Source organism: Acipenser ruthenus, chromosome 7 (genome assembly GCF_902713425.1).
Source record: "Acipenser ruthenus chromosome 7, fAciRut3.2 maternal haplotype, whole genome shotgun sequence".
Taxonomy (NCBI): Eukaryota; Metazoa; Chordata; class Actinopteri; order Acipenseriformes; family Acipenseridae; genus Acipenser; species Acipenser ruthenus.
In genome coordinates, this window is record NC_081195.1 from 22923989 (window position 1) to 22943232 (window position 19244).

Sequence of the window (19244 nt, forward strand, 5' to 3'; positions counted from 1 at the left end):
TGGCAGGGACATAATTACAGCAGCTTGCCAGCTTGTTACGATTGGGGAGATGGAAACTGAGAGAAAAACAGCAAATTAATTTGCTGCACATTGTGACAAGCGGACAGAAAACACAACCTGATGTGTGATATACAGTGTATCTCCGAGTATTTTTCAGAGACCTGCTTTCTTATTTAAATTTTTATTTGTATTTATTTATTTATTTATTTATTGAATATCCTATTTAGATACCTTTAGAATCCCAGTACCTGAAAGAAACTCTAGCAGGATCATTAGCAAAACACAGCATGATCAACAATGACAACAGAATGGATTTTAAATCCTATTCTCTTTATTAGCGTCAGTACAAGCAGATGGGAAACAAACCCAGTGGATATCATTCTGTGATCAATTTATCCTGTTTATTCTTTTAAATAATAATAATAAAAAAGTGTCAATTTGTATTATGAAATTATGGTCACACTTCCTCAGTCACTGCTGTGGTTTATCCTTGGGGATGCTTCTGTAGTTGATAAGAGGTGGCAAAAGCGTGTCACTGCAGTAGATTGCAGACAAAAGCTTAATGTAGCATAATAAATCCCTGTCTTTAGGTCAATTAAAAGCAATGTTTATTTATTTGTCTTGCGTACAGCCCAAAAGATGACAGAACACTAATCCTTGTGAGGAAACCAACAAGCTTTTTTGGTGTTTAGCTAATTTTCCATCTGGTTAAGTAAGTGCTTTGAAATTGGGGGTGAAGTTATAGTTATTTGTTAAAGAAGCAAAAAAAAAAAAAAAAAAAAAAACTAAATAGTTTAACAAGCACAGTTGGAAGTTTGCTTTTTATAATAAATAGAAAACACGAAAGGAAATAAACAGAATCTTTAACCATAAAGGATTAAAAAATGTTTCCTCGTTGGCAGTTTAGTTATAATACAAAATTATGGTTCTATATTTTACGGTTTGAGTATACATGCACCGTCCATTGATCCCAGAGTGCAAGGGGCTCTGAAATGTTTACCAAGTTTGTATATTTCTACTCATTTGATATGTAAATCTTTTTGCACGACATATGTACACAATTGTATAAAAAAAGGGTTAGGGTTATATTGTGCAAAGAATTTACACTAAGCACATCGTACTTAGTACAGGGATTCACACCAGCACTACATGTATGTGTACATTTTACGTCTCTAAACCAACAACCATTAGCTGCAATCATTCGAATACTCTTGCTTACCTATAAATCAAGATACCATCGGATGAGCTGTTGTATTGGATCTGGTACATCCGAATCCCAGGTATGTGGTTCTGGGGCGTCCATTTAATCATGACGGACGAGGACGTCACTTCAGTAGCCAGCACTCTCTTGTTCTTTTTGCCGCTGGTTTCATTGGCAGACTTGACTGAGGTCAGGATATCCGAGGGCTCTGGCTCTGATTCCTTCATGTGGCTTGTTCGGTTATTGAGGAGAGGGAAAGGATTAACAATGAGTTCTATTGGGGCGGTGGACTCCCCTGCAGCGTTAGAGGAGATGCAGGTGAACATCCCAGAGTCTTTGATGGTGGTAGTGAGAATATCTAAGCTCCCGTTCTCGTAGGATGTTGTCCGAGATGTGTTGGCGATTACTTTCCCATCTGGGGAGATCCAGTGAATGGACGGTTCAGGGTCCCCAATGGCTTTGCACCTGAGGCTTACCTCTTGCCCTTCCATGACAAACATTTTGGAGGTATGCCTGGTGATCATTGGCGGTTCGCAGATGAACTCTTCTTCCTTGATGGTCCAGAAGTATTTGCCCATGAGATCCCGTGGGGAGGCACATGTCTCAAGATCATCCTCTCTTGTAAGTCTCCTGAGCCAAACCAGCTCACAGTTACAGTGTAAAGGGTTGCCACCAAAGCTGAGGACCATGGAGGTCAAGGGAGATCCTTTCATTTTTGCATACACAGGGATCCTCAGGAACAGAGGGTCGGGTGGGATCTTCTTGAGCTTGTTGGAGGTCATATCCAGTCGGGCGAGCTTGTGAAGGTTGGAGAAGATGCCTTCAGGGACGAACTCAATGAGGTTGTGGTCCAAGCTGAGGGTGTTGACACTGACAAGCCTACTGATAGTATCCCAAGGGATTTCCCTCAGATTGTTGTAGGATAGGTCCAAATCCTCTAAGGTTTCTAAGAAGTCCTCAAAGGACCCTTCGGAAATAGACTGCAGCTGGTTATTGCTGAGGATCAAATGGCGAAGGTTAATCAAGCCCTGAAAGTGCTCGTCGTTGACCAGGGTCAACCGGTTGCTGTCTAGGTGTAAAGCGTGCAAATCGTGGAGATCCACAAATGCAAAGGGTGTGATTTGGCTGATGGTGTTCCGAGACAGAGTCAAGTGAATGAGGCTGGTCATGTTGGCAAAGTCCTTCTTTCTCAGTGTGGTGATGAAGTTGTCCATGAGTCTAAGCTCTGCTGTTCTCCTGTCGATGTTGGGTGGCACAAACAGGAGTCCTGTCTTTGCACAGAGGACGGTGTAGGAAGGCAGCAGATTCTGGCATGTGCATCTCTTGGGACACAGCATGGCTGACACAGGCACATTGAGCAAGAGGAAACAGACGAGCACCCTCTCCATGGTGATGGCCCTGGGTGTACAAATAAAACGGAGTTAGTGAAAACACTTTAGTGAAGTTATTTTAACACTCTTAGCAGGGTAGAGCAGATGTTGACTGAAGATCCAACCCCATTTTTCAAGGTCATAGACCACAACTGTACTCAAACGCTCTGACAGCGGAGAGGACAAATGTGTGTTTACAGTGGCAATAATTATTGACATCCTCTGGTTCTTATTATCAACCAACCATTTAGCTGTCTGGATGCACAGTTACTAGTTAGTTAATAATTCACTTTCAGAGATTTATAACTTTCAACCACTGTACATACAGACTACTAACCAACATACATACACTGCCTGGCCAGTACTTGTCTACCTGCTTGGATTGGGCAGGGCCCAGAATTAGAAATCAAAATTAGTTTGTGATGTGACACGTGAACTTTGCAGCTCTGTAAAGCTGTGGGAGCAGCCCAGTTGCAACCAGTACCAGAAATGAGGAAAGGCGTCTACCATGATGTGGTACAGGCATGTAAGTCAACCAGGTGTCGCAGTATAAAGGGCTCTCATGTTGGTAGGCTGATCCGGGACACTGGTTATGAGTAATTACAAAACAAAGGTTAGAGAGACAGTGATGGCTGCAAACAGAAGGGTTTGGCAGGTTTGAAATATTAATGACTAAATGGATTAACATTCTTCCAGACACTCTGTGGACCTTGTGGAGTCGTAGCCATGTTGTGTCCCGGCTGAGGTTGGGGGGAAAGTGGCCCAACCCCTTATTGGGGACCTAAGAAACTGGTAATGTTCACCAATGTAGTTTTTGGGCAATTCATCAGTATGTCTTAAAGCATCACCTTTTTATATTTTACATTTTTTGGAGGGTACTGTGCCTGTTTCGTCCCCCACTATTGCGAACCCATAATTTAAGATCCATCTTCTGAATACTAGAAAAGACTGTCTTCTTTCCATTGTCCTCTTTGACTCAAGCCAGCGATGCTTGACTGGAGATGGTTTGAACTTTGGACTAAGATCCTTGCTGTTTCCACCCCAGTGTTAAAACATTGAATCAAAATCAACATTAGTATTGCATGACTCAACCTCAGTGAGCCACTGGGGCAAGTTCATTACACAGGTCAGCTGCTATCATGAGTAGGGTTGTGGTTCAGCTGAGCTGGTAGGCGTTTCATAGTGTAGTCTAGCAGTTACATTTCATTACCCTTAATAAAACACACCATGACTTCCCCTGCTCAAGAGAAAAAATACTTTTCTAATTGTTTTTCCCAGCTGAAATCCCTATACTTTGTATAAGCTTTATCAATCACGCTGTAAAATAAATTATTTACAGCTCTGCAGAACTTGATAAAAAAAAAAAAATCACCACCCCTGAAGTGCAGAAGAAAATACACTTCAAGGCCAGCAGATGGCAGCATTCCCTAATAAATACAATAACAGATCTGTCACATTATTTTAGCAGCAGCCTTCGTTAATCATACAGACTGGGTTCACGCTGCAAAATGCAATTTACAGTCTACGATGCCCTCCAACAAGCATTGGTGTAGATGGATTACTGCAGAGCAAAAATACCTTCGAAAATGATTCAGCCGCTGTCCAGTTCCTTGTAGTCGGCTAAACTGAAGGATTAGTAACTACATGCATACTTTGTGAATTCAGCATCAACAGCATGACTAGGTAATCCAATTCATCCCGTCACCTCTCTCTGTATAATTAAGTGTCTGCTTCCCTCTGTCCTGTATCGGTTTCCACATCATGTCCAACTGGGTGCTGGTTTCTGTTTGGCTCCATAAATAACTGTCAACTTTATTTTAAGATATGTTTAAAAATCAATTTAGCTGAATTTGAAGACTGTCTTTCAAATACCAGTAAAATAATTGCAGCTTATAAAATACAGTAGTCCCATAAATGCCTTTTGTCATGTGGGTCTCATGCGAATTTTATTATATATTATTTTATTATATATATTATTTAAAGAAACACTGTTGAGGTAAAATGACCCAGGCATGTATGAAGTGGACAACTTGCCCACAGTGGAAAAATTGCGCCCCAAGATTTTTTGAAGCGCAAAACAGGTAAAATGATTTTGTTAGCTACAATTACTTTTAAGAGGCTTAAATAGGATACTTCATGTCTAAATCAAGTCCTAGTGGAGAGCTCAGTGAGGCATATATGCTAAAGAGCCACTTGATGGACAGCCCTGAAGTAATGTATTGAATAAAACAAATGTGGTTTTATAGAAATTCAAATTCACAACAAGACCAGAACAGAGAGGGCCTTAGGTGAATATGCTGTGTTTATAATAATAATAATAATAATAATAATAATAATAATAATAATAATAATTTGGTCTTGCTCTCATGTATACTCAACAAAGGAGTTTATTCTTCATTTAAAGCGGTCATTTCCCTAGATTCCATTTTACACCAAACTAGGCATCAGAAACTGGACACTGTTCTGATCCGTTGTACCTTAAAGGGTTAAATAGCTGATCACTTCATTCCAGTTAGGCTGCTTTGGTACATGTGACATCTTATTTTCAGGAGCTTTTTAAAATAGAAAACACACATGGAGGAGAAGATGACTTAATGTATCCAGCACTGTTAGGGTTAATTTAAGTTAGAACCTTCATTTACAAAGTTGTTGTCAGAGTCCAGAATTGACAATGCATGACAGTAGCAAGCCTAATAGGCACAGGCAATGTGCATAGTGTACAAGGCAATACTGTCTGTTTTTCTTCCTTCTCTGTGTCCCAAGTGAGCACCTTACCCTCCACCCACACACCACAAACAATTAATATCCTGCTTGTACCGCAGTCTATCATTACCATAAACACATTTTTGGCCTCTGTATTCCACGACACATCATGCTAACATGACCAGAAAATAACTGACACACAAACAGCAACTGAGAGAAAGATGTCTGATTTGGTTTTTACATTTCATGCAGTGTTAGCATTGACTAACTACACACATGTTAACATCATGTTAACAAAACCTGCTTTTGTGTTGTTTGTTAATATGTAGGTCTATAAATGGCCTCTGGGGGAGGGAAATACTAGCATGATTAATATAGTGTTAAAGAGCGATAGTATTTAGCTCTGCTCCTGATAAGATCATTTAAAATTGACCCCAGTATTTATTTTTATTTAAATTATTCTTATTTTTTTTTTAAAGCTGCTTTAATGCACTTAAGGTAAAGTTTTTAAATAATGATTTCATTAGATTTGATTGGAATCTTAGATGACAATAAGACTGATGGCAGATTCCAGAAGGATTGGTGCAGTTCACTCTAATAACGACACTTGTGGAAAGACACGCACACACATGCTTGAATGCTGTGCTTTGCCCTGGGCGAGCATTATAATGAATAAAGCAGTACTGGCATCTGTATATTACATGCTGTGTACAGTAAGTAAGCAACGAGGTACAATATTGTGATAACTACACTGAAAATAACACATGCCCTGGTAGATTAAGCTACCTTTTTAGATCTATGTCAGAACAGTACCTACCGTCATTTGTATCTTTTGAAATCAGTATAATACTGTTATTATTTAAAATAGCAATAGGCAATTGCATAACTGCAGTTCAGTGATATTAAAAGAACCCATCAATGAATGGAATGTACATACAAGGAAATATTGATAATGACAACCTTCCGTTTTTTACATCCTCAAATGGGGTGATCTTGCATATAACACATTTAACTAGCAAACCTCTGTATGTTTAGGGAAAACAGAATTCACTGAGGTTTGGAATGGAGTAGATTAGCATTCTGCTTGCTAGCCAAAGCCCCCAGGCTTTCCTTTCTTGAAATGTGTTTGTATATTTAACTGAGAACCACTGAAGAATAAGTATCTCCAAATAGTACAGTCAAACCCGTTTAATATCACATCAAATGACTGGGCACAAATGGTGATAATAACTAGCATTTATCAGGGGTTTTCCAATATGAAATAAGCATCAGAATGTGTTGGTACAAGTTGGTATCTGTTTTTTGGTGTTACTAGCCAGGAATAGCATTTATTACTACAGTGTTCATGTTTTTTCAATCTACAATAATTAGACCTAGACCTACATACTGTAGTGTTCTGTATGCTGTATTGTGCTGCCATACTTTATATGTTGGACTAACTTACACAAAGAACTTGCACTTTTCATTTCCCAAAATGATATTGAGTTGGAAATCTGGTGTGTGACTAATGAATGCGAGTGTGACAATAACCAAAGTGATATTATTTGTGGTGACTCATCCCCTGCCTCCATAACACAAGCCAATGCGAGAGACCCCAGTGAAGGTTGTCAACATCACACAGCCAGGATGCTAACCTGCGCTCCCCTGACTGTATCAAGTGAGTCACTCAGGGACCCAAATGCACTAAAAACACCCACACACGTAGTAAAAATGTATTAAGTAGTTTTTATTTGTTTTTAAAACACTTGTGGCATTTGATTGAATTACTTTAGCCCCATCTAAATCTCCCTTAAGGAATAGACTTGGCAGCTTTGAGGATGGCCGGTAGGTATTTCTGTCCATGTAGATTCCAATTGTCGGTTATTGGTTTTGTTTCTTGTAGCTTTGACAAATGAATGACCCATGGCTGCCCTGGCTTGGAGATTGCCCAGGGAACAACTCTTTTTTGTTATAAGAGAACTGTCATGTGACTGGTTTTGCTTTTAAAAACAGAGCGATGAGTATTCTGAAGCATCTACATTGACCATTTAGTACAGGTGGGTCGCATTCTATTTCAGCATACAGCATTCCTTAAATGGAATTCGTATTGACTTTGGTAGAGAGCTGATATTCATTATTATATTATTAATGTGAAAAAGCACTGCTTGGCTGCTGTATGCCACACTTTATCACAAAGAAACCCCACGCATGGCAGCACAGTGCCACAGTGAGTTTCTACTGTGCTTTAGTCTCAGTATCAGGGACAGCACAATCCTATCTCAAATACTTAACAGCATTCTTTTTAAGTGAAAACCACAATGTTCACAATATCATGAATATAAAACAAATATAGCTGGATATATTAACAATTACATGTTATTAAAAAATATAATTAATTTTTATAGGTCTGAAAACATCTGTATGTGGGTGTCACAAAGACGGCCGGAGTGGGTGGCGTCAGACCAGAAACAGGAACACAAGCAACAGAGAGATGTGGTTTGGTATAAGCTGGGCGCGTGATCGCGCTCAGCATTTAATAAACAGAAAATAAAAGGTTTTAAACACAAAAACACGGGACACGGCACTACACGCCAAAATAAAAAGACAAACAAAACGGACTACACAGTAAACAGACAGACAAACGAAACACGGTGAGTGAGACAAAACACTTATTATATTTACGCTCTTAATGATTTACTCCTTCTCTCTCACCCGTTCTCCACTCTCTAAACACCTAACCCCGACTGCAAGAAATGTGCGTCTATATATACTATTGTGCTGGGATTCAATTACTAATTAATTATTCACTTGAATCCCAGCACGTGAATTAATTCTGTGCAACCCCGTGCTCACATATTACATTTAACCAGCACGTGAAGTGATTTGTGCTCTCCTCGTGCCTAAATACAAATCTACACTTTAAATACACGTGAAACACAGACCCGTTTATATCCCGTGTACCAATGACTATACACCAACATTAACACACACACGCACGCAACATACAACACAGAACACACAAATGCACACAGGGGCGGGGCACTTTGCCACAGTGGGTTATGTCAGCACTCATACCGGCAAAACAGACCTTGGCTTTCAACCTTTTACTCATGAGAACATTCCCTCATACAGACATATGCTGTCCTAGGTAAGTGATAGTGCCCGTCAATGAACCCTCTAACGTGTGGTCGTTGACTGCGACTGGAGTTCCCAAGCTGCGTCCCAAGCTGAAGGCGAGGGTACAGGATTGGTTGTTTTTGTCGTACAGAGTACTGATTGACTGGTTTTGGTGGATAAGGAAATACATTTGGACCAATTTTGTCTTTTGTTTAGTATTTGCTGTCCAATAAATGTGAATCGAGCTTTCACTACAGCAAGTCAAAATGAAAAAGCCGACAACTTACGCGGATTGATTTTAGGTTTGAATCACAGTTCATGCTGTGACGTTCCATCGGGCATCTACCATTTGATAGACGCACACTAGAGCTGGAAGCTGATGGTACTGAATCATTTTCTAAAGCACTATAATAGATACAAAACAGTCTCCCTATTGCAAGTCTGTTTGTCACAAATGCGTTGAACAGCGGATCTGATCAACTTTGACAGAGGATGATAGACTGCACAACCGACCGATGTTTCACGAGCTTTGGACTGTGACCTATTGTATATATCCACAATATGTACATGAACAAATGTAAACGTGACATACAGACTTTTTAATTATGATTACCTAGTTATATCTCTTAATGTAAGTACAGGGCAGGTTTTAAGGGCTAACAAGCAGGGCAATTGCTCAGGGGCCCTTGACCATGGGGGGCACTACTAGGCTAAGTTAGGTCATATACACAGAGTAGTGAAAAACATAAAGCTAACACAAAAATTCATAATATTACCGCACATGTCACCTTAAAGTAGCATAGTCTAGTTCCTAGTTCATTTTACAGCAATTACTAATATAAAATGGTATAATTTACTTTTTAACTGGTACGTAACCATAATTGGGCCTTTAGGCCGGAATTTAAGGGGTTTGTTTATTTCTTATGTGGAAGTCCTTTTCCAAGCAAAGTGACAGTAGAAGTCCTCCAATGTGCGGGTGGGAGGATGGAGGAGGGAGGGTAGACAGACAGGTCCCTCTATGTATCTACAGATTTAGAATGTCCTTACCAAGTTTCAAGATAGCTTCCTATCAGTCCAATGTACTAAAAGAGTACACACAGTACATAACGATTTACATTGCCTTTTCAGTGCCACAAACACTTAACCAGATAATTTAGTAAGAGTTAGACTGTGACATTTGAAATGATGGCAGTTGGATGGCAGGGTTTTTGTACTGGATGTTGTAGTTTTAATTATCTTAATTTACCTCAGGGATTGTTGTGGTCTGGACTAAACCCATATTCACTTTGTTTTGACAACATCAGTATTTAATACTATAACATTCAATATAATCTTCCTTGAGGATTGCATTCGTGTTTTGAATATTCATTGTTTACTGCAAACTATTCCAGGAAGGATCCTGAAGGCTAATACACTTATTAAATACTGAGACGAGTGGGAAGTTATTTAACTGCAGCTTGTAAATAGGATAATAATCCACACTTTGAGAAATGTGCTCTAAATACTGCATTTACACTGACTGGCAAAAAACATTTGGGTTGATCTCTTACCAAAGACCACAATGTCTAGCTCACGGGCTGAGTGGAAAGAGGTGTCTCTGTAATTTGGGCTACTGTAGTACGTCTGTGACCATCCCAGATTTAGACTGTCCCTATCCCTGCAACAGCTCAGGAGAACTTCAGTGGACATCCACTGATCCCAGGTCCAAGCCAACTGCCTCTTCACACTCAGGAGCTCTACAGTAGATGTCTCTGGAGGACAAAAGCCAGACCTGGAGGTGTCCGCTTTGAGCTCACCGGGCCCCCGGGGTTCCCCTATACCATAGTTCTATGTCTCTCCCGGCACACCATGTGTCGCCATGCCTTTACCAAGCAAGCTATATGGGGATCCTCTGCCTTGATGGTCCTTGTGAAGTCAGATCTTTCTGCTTTCCCATTCTTGTTGCTGAATAGTTGCACACAACTCTCTTCCAGTCTATAAAGATCAAGGGGATCGTATGAAACGTCAGGTGACCAAATAATCAGCCTACATTTCAGACTAGGTGGTTTTCTCATTTTACCCTCTAATTCCACTGCATTTTTAAAAAAATGATTTATGATATGACTTTCTTTTGCGGAGGTGGCAGAAACAAACACGAGAGAAGTGCAGAAAATAGGTCAGTTCCCTCGATTCTCCAAAGCCAGTAACTGCGTATAGCTAGAGCATCACTGTATAGGAAACACTAGTGTCTCGGTGGATTTATCTTGCAAAACTGTCTTCAAAACAAATCTGTTTCATTCTTTTTTCTTAACAGCTTTTCCAGACTCTCTCTCTCTCTCTCTCTCTCTCTCTCTCTCTCTCTCTCTCCAAAGGATTCCATTAGTTAACTTACAAATTGCATGGAAGAAATGAACTACCACCCAATTAAAGATTTGTCAAAAAAACTGGATATCTTATTCTTACAGTACACACTGTACATAGAACACTGCAGCAGAATGTGTATGTTTAAAACACACACAGCTGTTAAGGATTAATCCACAGCACCATCTGCAAATACAGGAATGTCTACACTTAAATACATCACCAAGGGGGTTAGTGCCCTGGGATTCTGATCAGTATTGGGTTTGGGGAATTCTTTTTTTTTTTTTTTGGAAGCGGTAAGAAGTTGAGTTTGCTTTTTAATTAAAATTTCTCAAGCATGACTCAGATTACAATGTGTTTCTCTAAGTTTGGCAAGAGGCTTTACTGATAAACATCAGGGCTGAAGCAATTTAAATATTTATATATTTATTGGCCTTAACCCATTAAGTATCAAATACAATTATTTTAAAAAAAAATCAGAACACAAGGTGTGTTTATGTAACTGAATACAATACATTTAGACTAACAGAACAGGTTATGCCAGTTAAAAATGGTCCGAAATGAAGACAATGGCACTTTATGGGTTAGGTTTAGAGAAATGGAAACAGGTTATTATATCCACAGTTCCTGTACATTAGGTTAAGAAAACATTTAAACAGAAGTTCCAAGGGCTTCCTGTACATTCCCTTACAATGTTTTTGCTTAAAGGGGAATAATTAAGTTTGGGTGTAGATACTCCTGGTGTAGTGGATGTACCCTCTATGATTTATTATTTATTATTTCTTAGCAGACGTCCTTATCCAGGGCAACTTACAATTGTTACAAAATATCACAATACAAAGTATCATGTTACGAAATATCACATAGCAGAATATCACATTACAGATAAGAGCAGTTATAAGGTACAGTAAAATCAGTAGCAATAAGATCAAATTGAAATAAGAGCAAAATAAAGAATACAGTAAATAATTACATTTTAAGAGCGAGTTCAACTAAGAGCAGTTAAATTATAGTAAAGATATTTGCTTATATGAGTAAAGTCCAGTAAGAACACATAGTAAGTACGATGAATGGATGAGAATGATTTCAAATAAGAGCAATTACAAAAAACGTGACTACGGATACCTGTAAGAGTAAAATCAAGTACCAGATACAGGAAGTAGTTATAATTAGGAGCACTAGTAGAATACGGCAAAGCATGGAGCAGTTCAGTGCAAGTACAAGCTGATACAAGTACTGGAACAATTTCAGTGGACAAATCCATAAACTGCCACACACACAGACTGGTAACCTGCATAGTAAAATGCATACAGAGTATGCACTTTCCTTTGAAGTCAATATTTCATGACAGCACTCAACCTATGTTAGATGCCCTCTAAAGCTACCAGGAACATTGAAACTCACTTTCACCTTTTACTGACGAACATTGTTTACATAAGTAACATCGTTTTTACTGTAATGTATTGTGACCGGGTTTCTCTTACCCTGCATAGAGGACCACTTTGTGTCCGATAATTGCTGCAGATGGACCACTTCCATGAAACTGCTGGAAAATTGTTTTTTTTTTTTTTTTAATTTTTTTATGTTGAATCAGTATCTAGCAGACACATGGTTAATTTGACCTGTAGCAACAGTCTCCCATGGTTCCTCACTAGAGTGAGAATGTGAACAATTTAATGAGGGAATTAAGCACTGATTGGACAGGCCTAATCAAGTGTCTGATTAGCTAATTACACTTCACCAGCTCTGAACCTGTCTGCTTTAAAAGTATCTGTTTTATAACCCCATTGGGTGTCTTTCTTTTGTTTTGTGGTTTTACTATTTCATTGCTAAACTTCAGTGCTTGGGTCAGTATTTAATTTTCTCTGCATACAGCAGCCAGTCTCAGATCTTTGCCACACTACCGTGTCATGAAATCCTATAACTACTGCTGAACCTTACTACAGCAGTCAGAAAGCTGTTTATGCTCCGATGAACCAGCATCGCCCCCAGTGATCTCAAATCCCTGGTGATTCATGGCACCTGTCACCTCCTGTGGGATTTACTGGGTCACACACACACACACACACACACACGTACAGTATAGTTGAAGGTATGACAACCAGTACTACTGTAACACATGTCTTTCAAAGTAATTAAACCCCATTTCAATAATATGATCTACTAGAAGTTCCCAAATCATAGCTGAAAATATTGCATGGTTTGCTTTTAAAGCCATTGGAATCATTCTGAGTTGTGATGTCAGCTCTGCTGTTGCTTGTTTTCAATCTAACAGGCTGACCTCACAGCTGACGTTCCCGGTAAGCAGCTGGCACCTCTGTGTCTGCTGGGGCCACAGCTGGCTTTTCTCAACCCCAAAATCTAGCCAAACAACATCTGTTTTGACAGTCTGTGGGTTTGCAGCTAAGCATTCTTGATCTAGTATTTTAGATTCTAAGCAGTACATCTTTCTTGTTTGTGATAAGCCTTTTTCATCAGTTTTCAGTTGGGGGGGGTCTGTATTTAAAATAATAAAAAAAAATTAATTAATTAATTAAATGACAGGTAAGTCCTTCTCTAAGTTTCTTTTAGTATTTCTAAATTTAAAACTATTGAGTGCTTAATAGTTTATATTAAATTGTATTTTTAAAAAAAAACAACTTTGGCTGTCAGTTAGCTATGCTCCTGGTTTCTGGTACTGGCACTTGAAAATTCTCTCTTGCAAATGAAATGCATAATTTTGATCATCTAATATGCCCCAAGGTTACCGCAAAACTATGCTTTGATACAAACAATTCCTTTTCAGCTCAACAGCTGTGTATTATTGAGCTTGATCCCAGTCATCACTTCGTAAGTACTGTCAGACTTTCTTATCAAAGCAAGATCTGTGAGAATTTCAGTGTGAGTTGCAAACATGGCCCCATCTGCGTGCACCACAGTATGAAAGTTTTATCGGCTTTTTCCTTCTCAGTGTGCTGCATCGGTGTCATGACAGGCTGAGCTACTCAATCACAATGCTTTTTCGCTTTCATGTAAATTCTTATCGGCATTCTCATCTATGCCTTCATGGTTTGGTGCATCTTGGCTTAGCTTTTAAGACGCCAGGTCTATCACTTATCCATTGACTCTGGCCACGAAGAGGTCTTTAAATAGTAATGCTTAGAAAAAAAGTATTTCGTTACCTTCTGCTGAAACTAAAGTTTTTCAGAAAGAGAATTCAGCTCTAGGAAATTCCTGTTACTTATTATTATTATTATTATTATTATTATTATTATTATTATTATTATTTATTTCTTAGCAGACACCCTTATCCAGGGCGACTTACAATTGTTACAAGATATCACATTATTTTTTACATACAATTACCCATTTATACAGTTGGGTAAAGTACCTTGCTCAAGGGTACAGCAGCAGTGTCCCCCACCAGGGATTGAACCCACGACCCTCCGGTCAAGAGTCCAGAGCCCTAACCACTACTCCCACACTGCTGCCCTACTTAAAGCAGGTGATCTAGAGGTTAATGCCTGATGTTTTTCCACAGATCATGAGTAATGACCACATAGCAGGCTGCTCTGGTACACCTTGCTCCTGCAACATACTGTGTAGAGAATTCCATTAGCTCATTTGAGGGACTGAATATTAATTATGTAACCTGATAACAGCTAATGTTAGGAATAAAGTTAGGAAGAATTCTGATTTTAAATTAGAATTGGGTTACAGGCGATTCTAGAAAAGTGGATGTTCTCGCGAACTGAGACAAAGAAATAGCTGTACTGTTAAATTTCTTTTATAACCACATACTGTATTAACATCCATAACTTCAAAGCACTCCATCAGATTTCTGAGGTAAACACAGATCTTCAGTCTAGTTAGTAGACGTTTCAGAGTACTATGAAGACAACCATTTCAGCTGCTTGTGTCTTCGTTTCTGTGACGAAGTGCCCGCCCCTGTGTGTATTTTGTGTGTTATATGTTGTATGTTGCGTATGTTAATGTTGGTGTATAGTCATTGGTACACGGGATATAAACGGGTCTGTGTTTCACGTGTATTTAAAAATGTAGATTTATATTTAGGCACGAGGAGGGCACAAATCACTTCACGTGCTGGTTAAATGTAATATGTGAGCACGGGGTTGCACAGAATTAATTCACGTGCTGGGATTCAAGTGAATAATTAATTAGTAATTGAATCCCAGCACAACAGTATATATAGATGCACATTTCTTTCACTCGGGGTTGGGTGTTCGAGAGTGGAGAACGGGAGAGAGAGAAGGAGAAAGAAAAGCAAAATAAAACGTAAAGTGTTTGTTCTCACCGTGTTTGTTTGTCTCCGTGCACCGTTTGTTAAGTGTTAGTTCGTTTTGTTTGACTGTTTATTTTGGCCTCAAGCACCGTGTCCTGTTTTTGTGTTTAAAACCTTTTATTTTCTGTTCTGTTTATTTATTAAATGCTGAGCGAAAGCATTCGCTCAGCTCCACCAAACTCTACCTCTCGTTTTGTTTATTTATTTCCTGGCTCTGGTCTGACGCCACCCACTCCGGCCGTCTTTGTGACAGTTTCTTATAATTATATATTATAAAAAATGTTTAGCCTAGGATTCTGTGTAAAACACAAGCTGATTTGCATCCTCTAGGGCAGTAGGGATATCAGCTTGTATCGTAGAGCACACTTTATGATAATCTATGTGTATCAATGGGGAAAAATAATATATGATCCCTGGTGGCATCCATTCATACATGTAAGGGCTGTGTTGTGTAAAATACATGTTATATGTTGCCCACCATTTTGAATGTAGTTAAAACATTTTGGAAGTTCAGGAACACTTTTTGCATCCAGCTAACTTCCCTCTAGGCCATACTGCATAGACGATTGTCTAGCACGGCTGGGTCTTGCTTGCTTTCCCTCATAAAGAGTGCTGTAAGTAACTGCAGATACACACGCTCACGCGCTATGAGTGCAAAAAAAATTTGAAATCATTTGCTACTAAATCACAAAGCTGTGCTGTTTTTTCGTTTCGCAATTTAACCGGCTTTTATTCATGTGTGTAACGTGCTAAACAGATGCGCTGCTAAGCATGAGAGAAATGCATGCCTTAGGAGAAGAAAAATCAGTCTACCCATGTAATTAAGCTCTCCAATTCAATAATCCCATTCCGCTGTGTCCATTATCAGCCTTCCGCTGCTGTTTTCAATTGCATCCAGAAGAATCTGCACTAAATAAAGCTTAATAAACCATGACAAAATATATGCTTAGTGACCAAGGAGATAATTGACCTTATACAGTATATGCTACTTTATCTGTTGTGTTGCAATTGCTAGTAATTATATAATGGTTAGGGCTGTGTTTTTTCAAGATATCTCATGGTTTAAACATATGTATTGAAGCAGAAAAAATGGCATTAGCACATTCAAAATAGAAAATGTTCTCCAGAGTTCTTATGCGATAAATGGTCCTAAAGATTTAAACGCTAACCTGAAAAATAGTAAATGCTAAATTGTAAAATATTTAGCTTGTATATGTCCACCTAATAGACATTCTACAGTATTTTCACCATCTGTGAATTATCAAACAAAATAAAAACATATAAAAATGTAAAAAGAACAACTGGCATGTGAAATTTCCCCTTGTACCAGACAGAGCGATCTTTTGCAAAAATATTTATGATCTTTGATGCAGCTGGTGTCTTTTTTTCATTGATGACATTTTAAAGAAGTCGTGCAGTTCTATGCAGTGTTATTATTTATTTCTTAGCCGATGCCCCTACGCAGGGCGACGTACAGTTGTATACAAAAAATACATATCAAGAATTACAGTACTTTCAATGGATTATTATTATTATTGTTATTATTATTAATAATAATAATAATAATAATAATAATAATAATAATAATAATAATATTTGTTTATTTAGCAGACGCCTTTATCCAAGGCGACTTACAGAGACTAGGGTGTGTGAACTATGCATCAGCTGCAGTCACTTAAAACTACGTCTCACCTGAAAGACGGAGCACAAGGAGGTTAAGTGACTTGCTCAGGGTCACACAATGAGTCAGTGGCTGAGGTGGGATTTGAACCGGGGACCTCTTGGTTATAAGCTCGTTTCTTTAACCAGCCTTACCGGAAGCAAACTAAACTGGCTGCCAGGTTCCTAAATGCAGTGTACCAGGTTAGTGAGTCAACAAGGTAAAAGTTTGCTGTACTTACTTTGAAGTGATAAAAATATGTATATTTACACTCTTTTAGAAATGGGAATTTGTACAGGGAATTGCATATTACATGGCAGTGGGTAACTTTCACGGAAATCTGTGATAACTGTGAAGAAAATACAGCCTTAATGGTATCATAAAATAGCAACTTGGCAGATGTGAAATATTACATTTGTCTTCTAATGTATTCTTGTTGTTGTTTATAACCACTGTGTATATAATTTACGGGTTAATCCATCACATTCTGGTGATCATGTATTCTCTCAAAGTATAGCTGCTAACCTTAAATCTGTCCTCCTGCAACACCCCTAGTGAATGTAAGAAATACACTAGTAAGAAATGCTAGATAAACACCAGTATTTATTATACCCATATTAATTGTACCAGCAGAGAGAAAGACACATATGAGACTGTAAGGACTAGGAAACAGAACATGATATACAAATGGATTCCAAACAACAAAAAAACCTCGTTAGTTAAGATAAGAGACCTGCACCACATTGATCTGAATATATAAAAAAACACTAACAACTGTAGTCAGGAAAGATAGTGCTCTCTGATTCTACCAATTTGACATTGTTAATAGTTTAAGGGATCATATACCCAAAGCAAATTGCTATTTAAGCTTTGATGCAAACATAAGCTTTTAGTCATCATCATTGGGGTCAGCAACGAAAATCAAAGGGGTCAAGCTTAAAAGTTCAGAAGAGCATCTATATTTAATGCAAACAGAATTAAACATTTATGTTTTACGTTTAAGGGCTTGCTGCCTGTTCATAGCTACATTCTCATTTTGTGCAGCAGGCACAGACCAGCAGCAACATTACAGTACACGGGAACTATTAAAAAACATTGCTTTAAAATGTCACCATCGACAGCTGATCAAAAGTGAATGTCAACCAAATATACTATAAACATACAGTTAATATTACTTCAAAAACAATGAATCATTGATTACTGCATACGGTAAAACTAAGTGGCTGATTTGATCAGCCTACTGTCTACCCCACTGGAGCTACAGCTGTTACAGCATTGAGGAATCGCAGTGAACTAAAACTAAGTTTTACCTTATTGTCCCCTGACATATGTCAAACATTTTTACATATATCTGAGACTGTCATATCCTGGGAATATATGGGTTTGTCTGTCTGACCATTTGTATGTCACATTTTTTTTATTAACCTGAAGAATCACATAATGAAATTGTGATTTTTAAACATTTCATTGCTAATTATTCTTCTATATTATTCAGTATATATTTTTGATATACGTCATGGATGCATGCATGCTACTGACATGTCGTTTTTGTAGTTTGGTCAGTTTTTTTTTTCCCAGTGTAAAACTGATTTGAAAGAGAAACTTTGTATGAGTATGAATGTGACAAGGCTGGCTGGTGGCGACGTCAAGCCAGGACATGAATGGAGACAACAATAGCAGACTGGGATACAACTGCACTGCGGCGCGTTTATTAACAAATACGTTTAAACAAAACCAAACACTTTCTCAAAACAAAAGGCACGAGGGCCAGACTAAACAGACTAAAAAGACAGACACGGAACAAACAAGTATCGTGCTGGTGTTTTAAGCAGCGCGTGTAGCAGTTGTTTTTTATTTTACCTCCTCTCTCTACTCCCGTTCTCCACTCTGAACACCCAACCCCGAGTGAGTGAAACACTTCATCTTTTATGCAGCTGTACCGAGACTCGATTGCTAATCAATCATTCAATTAGACTCTCAGTACATCTGCACGTTAACTAATTGTGCAATCCCTGTGCCTAAATACAACTATATATTTTAAATCACTTGTGATAACCCCATACTCTGTGCACAAATACATACATACATACATATAACAGAAAACACAAAATACGCACAGGGACAGTTAACTCATTTATTCTTCTGTTGTTTAGAATCTCTTTGCATAAGATTTTCTGTTTCAGTCATCCTGGTGACTTTTTAAAAGTTTAAAGCACCTCTATGGCCACAAAAGGTCTCTCAAATATTTATTCTGTCTAAGTTCAGCTTGTACACCAGAGTGTAACCATTAAAGTTTATTTCTTAAGCCTGTAGAAGACTTATTTTTCATAATTACACAAAAGTATTAAATTACTTTAATTAGAACTTGGAGCTGCAGGCTTTGCCTCCAGATTAATAATTAATTTTTATAAAACTATTTTAATCAAATTATCGAATTATGCCAATCTGACTGACAGCACAAACCTTAAACCCTAGCTTGCAGGCAGTGTTCCAAACCACTTACAAATTACTTACCATTTGATTTATCGTTGTTGACCGGTGACATTTAATTTCTTTTATAGCTATTTAGGTTACTGTTAATGTTTGAAAGCA

At 38.3% G+C, this 19244-nt stretch overlaps 1 protein-coding gene across 2 annotated transcripts in view; it reads right to left on the reverse strand.

Moving 5' to 3' along the window:
* LOC117415186 (leucine-rich repeat and fibronectin type III domain-containing protein 1-like protein) overlaps nucleotides 1-19244 on the reverse strand; it is a 54540-nt gene that overhangs the window by 6846 nt on the left and 28450 nt on the right. For both annotated transcript variants that reach the window (XM_034025211.3, XM_034025212.3), the window contains exon 2: nucleotides 1220-2599. In XM_034025211.3, coding sequence (XP_033881102.1) covers nucleotides 1220-2589 — 1370 coding nt within the window. In that variant the 5' untranslated portion in view covers nucleotides 2590-2599. The remainder of the gene's footprint in view (nucleotides 1-1219; nucleotides 2600-19244) is intronic.